The 12,310-nt window shown below is 55.5% G+C and overlaps 1 protein-coding gene across 1 annotated transcript in view; it reads right to left on the bottom strand.

The window, feature by feature from the left end:
• DYNC2I1 (dynein 2 intermediate chain 1) overlaps positions 1 to 12,310 on the bottom strand; it is an 88,022-nt gene that overhangs the window by 3,056 nt on the left and 72,656 nt on the right. The window contains 7 exon segments of the mRNA XM_014586034.1: positions 1,628 to 1,851; positions 3,392 to 3,523; positions 3,700 to 3,799; positions 8,819 to 8,879; positions 9,413 to 9,464; positions 10,602 to 10,660; positions 10,741 to 10,854. Coding sequence (XP_014441520.1) covers positions 1,628 to 1,851; positions 3,392 to 3,523; positions 3,700 to 3,799; positions 8,819 to 8,879; positions 9,413 to 9,464; positions 10,602 to 10,660; positions 10,741 to 10,854 — 742 coding nt within the window.

The following is a 12,310-nucleotide window of genomic DNA, read 5'->3' as shown; positions in this document are numbered from 1 at the left end:
CCACGCCTCCCCCTGCCTCTGCGTTGCCCCCTCCTGCCGGGAGGCTTCCTGCAGGAGCTGCAGCAGCTGGTGGTGCTCGTCCCCTGCTGGGGCCGCCCAGAGCCTCTTCAGGTACTGGATGTCCACTGCGCCCGAAGCTCTGACCAGCACCAGGGCAAGGAAGCAGGAAGCCGCCGGCCGCCTTCTCTGGCTCCCCGACAACAGTCATGGCCACCAGCCTGCAAGAGGGGCGTGGGTGGAGGTCAGCACACGGGGCCGGGGCTCCCACGTCCACCGGACCTACAGGAGCATGCTGAGGGCTGAGGGCTCGGCGGGTCTCCGTGCCGCCCCGGGCAGGGGGGATGCTCAGTCGGCTCCGTCCCTCGGGGGCCTGTGCTGTGCCCCTCCCCGCAGCGTGGGGTGCTGGGCCCTTCGGGACCAGGCAGGAGGGTGAGCATCTTTGGGCCTCAGCTGGACCGACCGGTCCTTTCCCACCAGCCTCGTGTGACCATGCTGTTTGCTGCACAGCTCACGCCCACACTGCTTCCCACTCCCCGCGCCCGAGGAGGGCGCTACATGGAGCAGCCGTGCCCCTCTTCCCGGGTCCTCCCTGTGGCAGGGAGGCCAGGCCCTGCTCCTCTGGCTGCTCAGAGGCTCTGAGACCACTAGCAGCCCAGGGCAGGCGGGCAATTCTCTTCAGAGCCTGGTGCCAGGGCCCCAGCGAGCCCGCGCCATGACCAAGGGTCCGAGCCTGCTACCCTAGGCCCTCGTCCCACCCCATGGCTGTACTTGGGCTGGTCCGCAGGGACTAGTCAGCTCCCCCGAGCCTGTGTTCCCCGTCCCCACCAGCTAAGTCTTCGTCCAAGTGTATACTCACTAGGACGCTGAGAGCACGTCACGCCCACCCCCCCATGCCTCCTCACCCCAGCCAGCAGCATTCCCCAGCTGCCCAGGGTGCACAAGGGTGCTCACACGGTCGGTGCTCGATACCCAGCTGGGGCTCTGAAGGCATTTTTACTTCACCCACGAGGGAAACGGGCACCACCACGCTCCCCAGAGCCCTCCGGCTGGCCAGGCCCCACTCTCTCAGGTCAGGCCAGGACTTGAGCACAGGCCTCCAGTGGCTCAGCACCTCAGAGGGTGCCCACAGCCTGCGCCGTGCCGCCCACCTCACTTTCTCAGCAGTGACCTGTGCCCCCAAGAGCCCACGGAACTCTGACCTGGTTCCGACCAGTGCAACCCTCCGGTTCCCTTCATAAACAGACGGGAGCGTGTCTGAGGCTGAGCAGAATAGCGACAGCAGAAAGTGACCCTGAGTACCACTTAACGAGCACCACTCTCTGGGAGGACCCGGTGCCCTGCGCTGGGGCAGTGGTGGCTGCCGAGGACCCTTGGTATAACGAGTGTGCCACCTGGTGGGGCAGGAGGAGAGGGGCGCTGCTCCGCCCCGGCCCTGCTCCATGTTGGCGACCAAGAATTGCTCTAAGAAATTTCAGTGTTATCATATTATCTAAACACGTAAATCTAATATGCAGCTGCAAATACATTATCTCGACATCAGCGAAAACAGCCACGTCCGGAAGCACACAAGCTGAGAGCGGTTGGTTACATCCAGCCTGCCCCACATGTCGGCCCAGCCCTCACTCACCTATCCGGGGAGACGGGCTGTCTGGCCACGGGGCCCAGGTCGCTCTGTAGCAGGTCCCAGACGTAGATATTGGCCGAGTCGTCCTGGACCAGGAACACCGCGGGCCGCGTGGGGGACCATTGCAGGCCGGTGACTGCGTGGCCGGTGGTGCTGTTGTCCCACTGTAGAACGGGGTGCTCGGCCGTGAGCCGGTGCAGCCTGATGCTCCCGTCCGAGCAGCCAGCCTGGGGGTGGGGGGAGGGGGCGTTACTCTAGTTTCTGTTTCAAAGAAATTCTGAGAGCATAAGCTTAGGACAGCAAAAAGGCATTTGTCTGTTTTCTTTCTCCTCATGTAAAATTCTGGCATCAAGCCCGCCCCCACTCTCAGAGGCAGGTGTTCCCTGGGGCACTCTGCACCTGGCCTTCCCCACGGCCAGGCCAACGGAGCCGGGAGCAGGCCGGGAGATGCAGCGTGCAACACAGCTCACAGCACCGACTCAGCCTGGGCCTCAGCTCCAAGGGTGTAAAAAGTGACTTCTTTGTTAGCTTTTTGACATGGTGCATGTGCCCAGTGGAGACAGTCAGAGAGAGAGAGAGAGAGAGAGTGAAGTCCCTCTCAGGACTGGGCTCGCACATGTGGACGCAATCGTGGCGAAGCGCCATCTGCCCCGACAGTGGCACGGTACTTGACCGTGTGTGTTCAGGCTGTCAGTCACAGGGGTAAGTCGGAGCGCAGGGAAAGCTGGCAAGATTCAGGAAGGGGCTACCAGGCTGTAGTGGAACACCTGTATCCTGGCTGGCACTGAGCCGCTGGCTGTTAGATGCAGTCCTGCCCTTCCTCCCTCTTCAGCTCAGCCCATCCACATCTGCCTGCTGGCCGGGTGGGCGGGCTGACACCAGGCCTAAAGGAAGACAACTGGGATGCCAAGCAGCCAGCGCATCCCTGGGGTGCGTCTGAGCAAAGCGGGCGCCGCTGCCTTCCCAGCGGTCATCCCGACTGTCTCCGCGGGTCGAGACTCTGAACACTGACCCAGACACGTTTTGTCAAATGAACGGAAGGCAAAAATTCTAACACTACAAATTTCTTGACATTTTGGCTGGTCTAGATATCTGACTTTTTTGGGGAGAGTTTTTTGCTATAGGGTGCGTGCGCTAGCCAGAGAGACAAATTTCTCAGCGGGTTATGTATTCTAAGTTTCTCGTGTTTGTATTGTTTGTGAGAGAGCATGAGCTTCCACTGCAGAGCGAGGGGGACCTTCGCCAGGGTCTTGTCCTGCCGCAGCACCCCCTGGCCTGCGACCCTCCGGCTGTGGTACATGTGCCCAGCTCTCAGGCTGACCGGGGCCGAGCTGCAGTCGGCTGTGTGGCCAGCCCCACGCTCAGCACGCCAGCCGCCCTGCCAGCGGGCCACGCTCGCCCCTTTACTGTCAGTGTCGCATTTCTCCTTTTACTGTGAGTGTGCTTTTAAGCATTTTCTTTTCTTTTGTTTACTTATTTTTTCCTGAAAAAGTGTGGTGCGTATACACCGTGGTGTACTGCTCAGCCGTAGAAAGGAGACCTGGCGTCTGACGGAGTGAATGGGTTTGGGAACTGTGGCGCCAGGTGAAGCCGGCCAGACTACATTTCTCCTTTCAGACCTTTGAGGCTGAATAAATGATCGATTTGTAGCCTGGTTAATTACCAGCTTTTAAAATTCTCCAGTGGACCCCTGCCATCTAGTCATGGTGGCTAAATAGGCCCCGATCACCCCTAACAGGAACTGCCGCTCAAGAAAGCCTTTCTTACCAAGAATATTGGCTCTCCAAATGGCGAGAAGTCGATCACATTGACTCTGACTGGCCGCGTGCCACCCTGCAGGGGCTTGAATGACCGAGGAGATGCCGTCACCTCCTGCCGTGTGCTGTGGCTTACAAGGCCCTGGCGAGCAGAAGGCCAGGGTGACTGGTGAGCACCCTGGCCATGAGGTCAGGCAGAGCCGTCACCCTCGAGACAACATGAACAGCGTCATAAGAAGAGCAAACAGCATCCAGTGGTAAATTCGGAACTCCCCAGGTAGAGAATGAGCATACGGGGAAACTTAGAATATGACTCACCATGTCCGTGCCAACGACAAAGTGGTTGGGATCTGACGGCAGGAATTTAACACTCAGTGTCTGCACGGTCCCCCAGAGTCCACTGCCTTGATGGGGGAGGCTGCAAAAACAAGGTGAGCAGGTGGGCCGTTTGGAACCTCACGGACGATGGCGACACGAGACATTCACCAAGTGCCACCACGTGTCACTGGGCATGCCACAGGCCACGGACGCTCCTCTGAGAGCCAGCACTTCTCGGTTCCCACTTCTTTTGTCTTTCTCCTCTGCTGCTGCACATGGGCCATTTCTCCAGACCTACCCTGGGCTCCACCTCCCGTCAGCTACGCCTGCCCGAAGACCACTAAGGTCTTCGCTTCAGAGATCAGACTCATTTCCAGCAGGCCTCTGGGGCTGGCCACCGGCTCAAGCCCCAGCGCACTGCCGCCACCCATGGCGCACTGGCTCCCGTGCCTGGAGTTTCTACAGTTCTCGCACGAGCGTTTGACTTAGGTGCCGTGCTCCAGGTGCACTCCTGCGAGCCCAGCTTGGAGAAGCAAAGTTCTCCTGCTACTTCAGCCATGAGCCTACCAAGGCCCCGATGCTCACACCCCAGCCTGCAAGTCCCCACACCCAGGCTCAAACCCACCACTTGAAGGTTCTCGAGCTCCTCTGCCTTCCCTGGGCTGGGCGAGGCCTTCTGAATTCTCTCACTGAAGTCCTCTCGGACATGTCAATCCCGGTACCCTGCCCCAGGGAGGCCCTGGCACATGGGGACCTGCACAGCCACAGAGGCCTGGGACAGACCCGCCCTGGCAGCAGTGTGAGCTCGGAACTTTCCCTAAGGGCAAGCCCCTCCCGGTTTCCGCCATTTGGACCTTCCTTCTTTTGAAAACTACACTTAGCTGTACTGGTCTTCCCTTTAGGCAGCTTTGCAGCTGTTAACTGAAGGCCACCGCTGCCCCTTCCACAGTGTGGCACAGGCAGAAGAACCTGGCTGCCCCCTCAGTCCCCTTCCCAGGCTCCTCTCCCCAAGTCTGTGCCACCTGCCCCAGACATGGCCACCACACCCTGGCCAGCCCAGCCCCAGGGAGGACGGGTGCACCGCCACAGGCATCTTTGACCCCACTGCGGGAGTCTGAGCTGCAGGCAGGGGGCCTGGCCACAGAGACACAGGGGGAGGGGGCTGCCATGAGACGCCGAGCCAATGGAAGGTCCAGGTCCCAGACCTACCTGGACGTGCCAGGCATGATGGCATGCCTGTGTCTGGCTGGCGGGGAGGCCCTGAGCTTGCCAAACTCTGTCTCTCTGTCTCTCTGTCTCTCTCTCTCACATAGGAACAAGCAAGCCAGGAACCAGCAGGTGGCATGGTGAAGGCACTGAACTTGACTGCTGTTCGAGTCCCAGACCTCCTGGCTTGAAACATCATGTCGGATGCATCTGCACGTGTGCCCAAAATCTGACAGGAGAAGGGAGCAGAAGGCTGAGGTCATCCCTCCTGGGGAAGATTTCTCACGGTTCCCTCTCTTTCTCTCTCCAGTAAGCATATGTGGCCTATGGCAAACAAGCTAAAAAAAAAATCTCTAAGCCTTCATGAACTTATGGATGGGTCCACCTCCCAAATATTGGGTTCTCAGAAAAGTCACGAGGCATTTTTGCATAGAAAAAGTTTGTCATGACCTTTCCAATAACCCAATACGTTCTGTGTAATGATGAAGAAACAGGATCAAAAAACTTCCAGGGTAATTCATATGACAGCCCCTGAGCACAGTAAATAACAAAAATGATGTCTTCAAACCGATAGCATTTTTATGCACCAACAGAGAACAGACTGAGGTAGAACTGAAGAGACAATCTCATTTATAATAGCCACAGGAAACTAAGACATCTAGGCATAAACCCAACCAAAGAGGCAAGAGCTCTACGAGGAAAACGGAAAACCAATATTGAGCATGACACACAAAAGTGGAAAGTCGTTCTGCCTCCTAGGATTAGAAGAATCAATGTATTGACTCACAAATTCAATTCAATTCCAATCAAATTACCAGCGGCATTCATCAGAGAAACAGAACAAAGAATCGTACATTCGTCTGAGATCATGAAAGGCTGCACAATGCCAAGGCAATCCCGTGCAGGAAGAATAAAGCAGGAGTCTATCCCAGAGCTGTGACGAGCGGATTGGCATGTATGGAGGAGACAGACCGATGCAACAGACAGACAGCTACAAATAAGCCCCAGATACACGCCAGCCGCCTTCCACAAAGGCCACAGACGATTCAGTGGGAAAAAGAAAGGCTCTTCAGCAAACGTCGCTGGAAGAACTGGATATCCATCTGTAGAAAAATGAAACTGGACCCCGTCATCATTAACAAAAATGAACTCAAAATGTGAAAGATCTACACATAAAGCATCGAACTATAAACTACTGGTGGAGAACACAGACGGGACATTTGAAGATGCTGGAGTAGGCAAAGATTTCTAAGACCCCCTAATGCATAGGTAAAAATTTCAAAATTAGACAAATGGGATTACATCAAGTTAAAAAACTTCTGTACAGTAAAGGAAACAATACTCAGAATGAAGAGACAGCCCACAGAAGGGGAGAAAGTAATTGTAAACATGCTAAAAATAAGGGACTAGTAACCAGAATATAGAGATAATTCAAATAGTTCACCCACAACTAAAACAAATAACCCAATTTAAAAACAGGGAAGTTAGGGACCAGCAGTTGGCGTAATGGCTATCTTGCTGGACTCCCATGTAGTCAACCACAGTTCGAGTCCCGGACCCGGTGGCTTAAACTCATGCCGGGCGCGTGCGTGCCCAGGATCCCGAGGGGTGAATGGAGAAGGGGTTGCGGCGTGGCCCTCCCCCCCAGGGGGTGATTTCTCGCTCTCTGTCTCTCTGTCTCTCTTTCTGGCAAGCGCACACTCCCTATAGCAAAAATCTCTCCAAAAAAAGAAAAATGGGGAAATAGGCTGAACAGACGACTCTCTAATGAAGACATACAAATGGCCAAAAAGCACAGGAAAAAAATAATGCTCAACGTCTCTTATTATAAGAGAAATGCAAATCAAAACCACCGTGAGATACCGGTAGCCTGGTCAGAGCGGCTATGGACAAATACACACAACGGCAAGGGCTGGCAGGGCTGTGGCGAAACGGGCTGTCCCGCACTGCTGGTGAGATGCTCGCACAGCCACCGCGGAGAACACGGGGTTCCTCAACCCCACTGCGAGAGTTACCACACGACCCAGCAACCCCACTCCGTATTTACCCAAAGGGTACGGAAATATTCATCAGAAAGACACTAGCACATCCATGTTTATCGCAGCATTATTCACAATCGCTAAGACATGGAGTCAGTCTAGGTGTCCAAGAACTGGATTGAAAAAATGTGGCACAGGTATATTATAGAATCCACTCAGCCATAAAGAATAACGAGAACTTGTCATTCGATACAAGTGGATGCATATAGAAGATTGAATGCTACGTGAAGCAAGCCAGACTGAAACAAACATTGTATTTGGTTTTGCACAGAAAAACACATCGAGACTTTTTCTATGACCCAATATACCCCTGATTAGTACACGCCAGCTGTCTGAAGTGTACCGCAGAAGTTGGAAGGCTGGAAGATCTAACAGCGGGGAGGGCAGCCGTAGATACCAGAGAGGAGAGGGTAGACTGTAGGGGAGGGAAGGAAGGGCTCAGGACAAAAGCATTCAAGGACACAAAAATGTAAGGCCCTCTGTTGAAAATGATATACATACTAGTATATTTGACTTTCTTGATATGCACTGCATGCACGCTTTGAAAAACCATGCTGTGTGCTGTAATGGTGTCCAACTATTGGGGTCAGCAGGTGGCATGATGGTTACAGCGTGGACTCTCCCATGACTGACAGTGGTTTGAGTCCTGGACCTGGTGTCCTGAAAATCACTATAAATGCACGTGCATCCATGCCCAAAATCCCAAGAGGAGAATGGAGAAGGGACTGCAGCTTGGCCAGCCCCTGGCTGGTTCTTTCTCACTTTCCCTCTCTCTGTCTCTCTTTGGCAAGCACACGCCCCCTACGGCAAAAAAAAAAAAAAGATGTACAATGATTAAATGTAATAAGAAATCAGAAAAAATAATTTTATCTTATTTTTATTTATTCTATTGAGTTACATGAGTAAAAGCAGAATCTAACATTTAGAATAAACTTCTAAATGTTCAATGTTTCTGGGTCTTGAAATGTCATTAAGTTTAACTTCAGGACAGCATTAAAAATAGTGTTGACTTATAAGATACGAAACATTTTTTTTTGGAGAGGTTTTTGCTATAGGGCATGTGCGCTCGCCAGACAGACAGAGAGAGAGACAGAGCGACAGAAAGAAAGAAATCACATCCCAGGGGGGATGGCCACGCCACAATCCCTTCTCCTCCATTCTCCTCTCGGGATTCTGGGCACGCACGCACACGCGTCCGGCGTGAGTTTAAGCCACCGGGTCCGGGACGCGAACAGCAGTCAACCATGTGGGAGTCCAGCAACATAGCCATTAAGCTAACTGCTGGTCCCAATAGGAAACATTTTTGATAAAAATAAAAATGTTAGCTCTATACCTGGAAGTTGTGTTCATTACGCTGAGTCATTAAAAATAATAAAATAGTAAATAATTAAAATAATTAAATAGTAAAATTACAGTGAGATAAAATAGAGTTTTTTCATTACAAAAAATGACCATGCACTCAAAAACAGAAAAAAAAAAAAAAAAGGTAAGGGGCCAGCAGATGGTGTAATCGCTGGGATCCCACATAGTTGACCCCGGTTCGAGTCCTAGACCTGGCAGCTTAAGACTCACGCCGGGCGCGTGTGCATGCCCAAGATCCCAAGAGGAGAACAGTAAAGAAGAAACTGTGGTGTGGCCATCCCCCTGGGGGTGACTTCTCAGTTTCTCTCTCTGTCTCTTCGGTGAGCATGCACATCCTATAGCAAAAATCTCCCTAAAAATAAAAGACCACACATTCACTGTGTGTGCAGTTACTCTATGTCACTTCCCTTCTGTGGGGAGAGCTAGTGCGACCAGGAAGCGTTTAGCTCGGTGTGGCGCATCTCACTTAGGACTGGCAGAATGGGGCTCAAGCTCAGGGCGGCACGCCTTACCTGTCGCTCAGCTGGACCGCAGCGCTGTGCACCAACTTGATCCTCCCTCCGGGGAGCAGACCTAGACAGGAGACCACGGCTGAGTGTTGCTCAGTGTCCATGCCTGGACCAGCGCCTGGCTGTGGCGGCCGGAGCCATTCTTCCTGCCTAGATACCTGATTATAAATGACACCCAAATATCGTCAATACACAGCATTTCCTCCGTCTACTGCTTCAGGATAAGAACCAAAGTTTGGTGGCTGGGAGGTGGTGTGGTGGTAAAGCCACTGGACTCCACACGGCCAACCATGGTTTCCGTCCCAGACCTGCTTGGTGGCTTGCTTTCTCACTTTCCCTCTCTCCCCCCCCACTCTCTCTGTCCCTCTCTGATCAAATTAAAACAAATAAAGTTAAATAAAATAATTCTTAAAAAAAAAAAAGCTGCAAAGCAATGAACTAGAAATTTATGTATGTTGAAACCAGATTCTGGGCACAGCCCTGCTCAGAGGGCAGGACCAGGAAGCTGCTCATGTGCCCTCGAGGCGTTCCCGGCTCCGTCGATCCCCAGCCGCCCTGGGGAGCACTGAGGGAAACTCACGTGGACGTCGTAGTTACCTAAGTCGCTTACTGAGCCCGCGGTGTCCGCCTTGGGCAGCTCGACCACCACCTGGAACGCACACGGAAAAGAGCTGCCTGTCACTCGGCCACGGGACGGTGCCGGCAAAGAGTGGCTCCAAGCAGGCGCCTGCAGCAGGTGCTCGGGACGGAGGGCCGTGAGAGAAGACTGGCTTCGGCGTCGGAACCAAGGTCTTAAAAGCTACTCACTCCTAACATTCGCTCTTTTTTGGAGAGTGTTTTGTTTTGTTTTGTTTGCTACACGGCACATATGCTTGCCAGAGAGACAGAAAGCGAGAAATCACCCCAGGGGGATGGTTACACGGCAGACCCTTCTCCTCCGTCCTCCCCTCAGGATTTGGGCACACATGCACACATGCCAGGTGTGTTTCAAGCCACTGGGTCTGGGACTCGAACCACAGTCGACCACATGGAAGTCCAGTGATGTAACCATAATGCCATCTGCTGGCCCCCCATTTGCTCTTTATTTAAAAAAAGAAAAGAACTATTTTTTGGGGAGGCCAACAGATGGCGTGGTGGTTAAGGGTGCTGGACTCCCATGTGGCTGACCATGATTCGAGTCCTGGGCCTGGCGGCTTGCTTTCTCACGGCCCCTCTTTCTCTCTCTCTGTCCCTCTCTGGTCAAATTAAAATACGAATAATAAATAAAGTCAAACAAAATAAAATTTAGAAAAAGAATATTTTTAAACTTTAATTTAACTTTCTTTATTTGCTTATTTACTTATTTGTTTTAGTTTGACCAGAGGAAGGACAGAGTGAAAGAGAAAGAGGGAAAGTGAGAAAGTAAGCCCCGAGGTCCGGGACTTGAACCACGGTCAGCCACGTGGGAGCCCAGCACCCTTAACCACCACGCCACCTGCTGGTCCCCCATCTGCTCTTTTCACTTCCTCTTTGCCCATGCCCTGGTGAGCAGCCAGTGCCAGTCCCTGTCCGCCCTCCGGGGGCCTGTGCTGTCGCTCCCCAGCCCACCCCGTTGCCCCTGTCCCACTCCACCCCCTCGAAGGCCCGTGGAGGCTCCTGTCGTGTCAGGCGCTGTGGCCCCTCTTCACGGGAGGACGCCTAGCCTGCTCCTGACGAGCCGGGCTGCTCGGCTAGCCGACTGCTCCCCGTCCTCCCCCCAGACCCCCTCCCCTCACCCGCATCGTGTGGGGCTGGGCCACCAACTCACCCACACATTGAGGACGCCGCTCTCGTCCAGGGATGCGATGTGAAACGACAAGCCCATCTCTAAGGAGAACACGAGTGGCTTTAAATAAGGAGACCACGCTTCAGGGCTGTGGGTGAGGGCTCAAGAGGGGCCCCGGTACCTTCCTGAGTGGAGAACGGAGACAGCACGCAGCTCTGCTTTCTGTAGACAGACGTGGGGACGGGCTCTACTGCCTGCAGGCGGCTCCGGTGGCTCACAGACGTCAGGGTCCCATCTAGGGTGGAGAGCCCGTGCCGCGGGCAGTGAGGCACGGAGATGTAGCTAGCACTGCGCAAACACGGCGGGGCGTGTGGACCGAAGGGGCCCGTCTACACACACGTGCGTCTGTACACGCATTCCCACGGGCCACAGCCCTGGGTGGGCCTCGGGGAAAACGACTCAGACCTCACTTTCAGCACTCAGGCCGCTGCTCAGCAGCCACCAGCCAAGGCATGGAGGGCACGGGGCAGAGGCCGAGACGCCACGGAGAGAGGGTGGCAAGGTTGCGGGGACGTGGGCGAGAGCCCCAGGACAGCCCAAAAGGCAGGAGGGTGAGGAGGGGCCAAGATGGAGGTGACCTCAGAGATGGGCACCGCTGGGTGACAGTGAGCCCCTGTGAGGCCACAGCCCGGCCCTGCCAGGAGCAGCCCCACCCCAAGGGACACACTTCACGGGTGGACAGGAGAGCTCTCCAACCCAGAGGCCCAGGGCAGGGTGCTGAACAGCAGGAAAAGCCAGGCTGCACTTGGAGCGCCCTTCGGGGGACAGGACAGGTGACGGCCTGGCACCCAGCCTGGACCCCTGCTCCCCTAGCCTGGTACAGCGTGGACGAGACGCGGCATTCCACAGCAAACTGCGCCGCTCAGCTGCACCTGGGAACGCTGTCGGAGTAAAGCCCGGCAGAAAGCGGACTCGGAAACCCAGAACTGAAACAGGCCCAAACCGACCAGCAAACGAGGGAGCTGGGGAAGACAAGGCGTCTGGGAAGGGATAAGCCCACGCCCGGGCCCACAGCCTGCGAGGGCTTGGCCGAGGGCAGGGCTGCTGCCCCAGGGGCCAGCCGCTGTCTGCACGTCCTCACGTCTGCCCAGGTGCCAGCCTCGCCGGGGGGTGCACACAGCTGTACGGCCTCGGGGGGCTCACCGCAGAGAGCCACGGCCGCGGCACGGGCCTGGGCGGGCGCTGCCCCGGGACACGCTTACTCCCGCTAGGCCGCCAGTGCCTCTCCTCGGGAGGCAGCTCCCAGCCTCTGGCAGAGTTGAGCGAATAAACGCAAAGCCTCCCCCGCCCGCCGCGGCTGTCCCGGGAGACGGGGCACCACGCACTGACCGGTAGAGAACGTTGGCGTCCGGAACGTGCAGGTGCAGTCGCTCGGCCCCACGTAGCGGTGCAGCCGCGAGTCCTCCCTCAGGTCCCACACGAGCACCGAGCCGTGCGCCGTCCCAGCAAACAGCAAGGAGGCCTTGGACGGGCTGAAGCAGCAGCACGTCACCTATGACGGCAGAGCGAGCACACGGCTGAGGGCCGAGCACACGACACCGTGTCCCCGCAAGACCCGCAGCCCGGCAGCTCGGGCAGGGCAGAAGGCGGCCTGTCGCACAGTCAGGAGTTTAACTAGTGCGGCGGCCAGCCCTCAGTGGGGGGACAGCCCTCAGGTGGGGGGACAGCCCTCAGTGGGGGGACAGCTCTCA

This window comes from Tupaia chinensis, unplaced genomic scaffold (genome assembly GCF_000334495.1).
Source record: "Tupaia chinensis unplaced genomic scaffold, TupChi_1.0 Scaffold000110_1, whole genome shotgun sequence".
Taxonomy (NCBI): Eukaryota; Metazoa; Chordata; class Mammalia; order Scandentia; family Tupaiidae; genus Tupaia; species Tupaia belangeri.
Note: the sequence above shows the minus strand (reverse complement) of the source record. Positions and strands in the feature narration are given on the sequence as shown.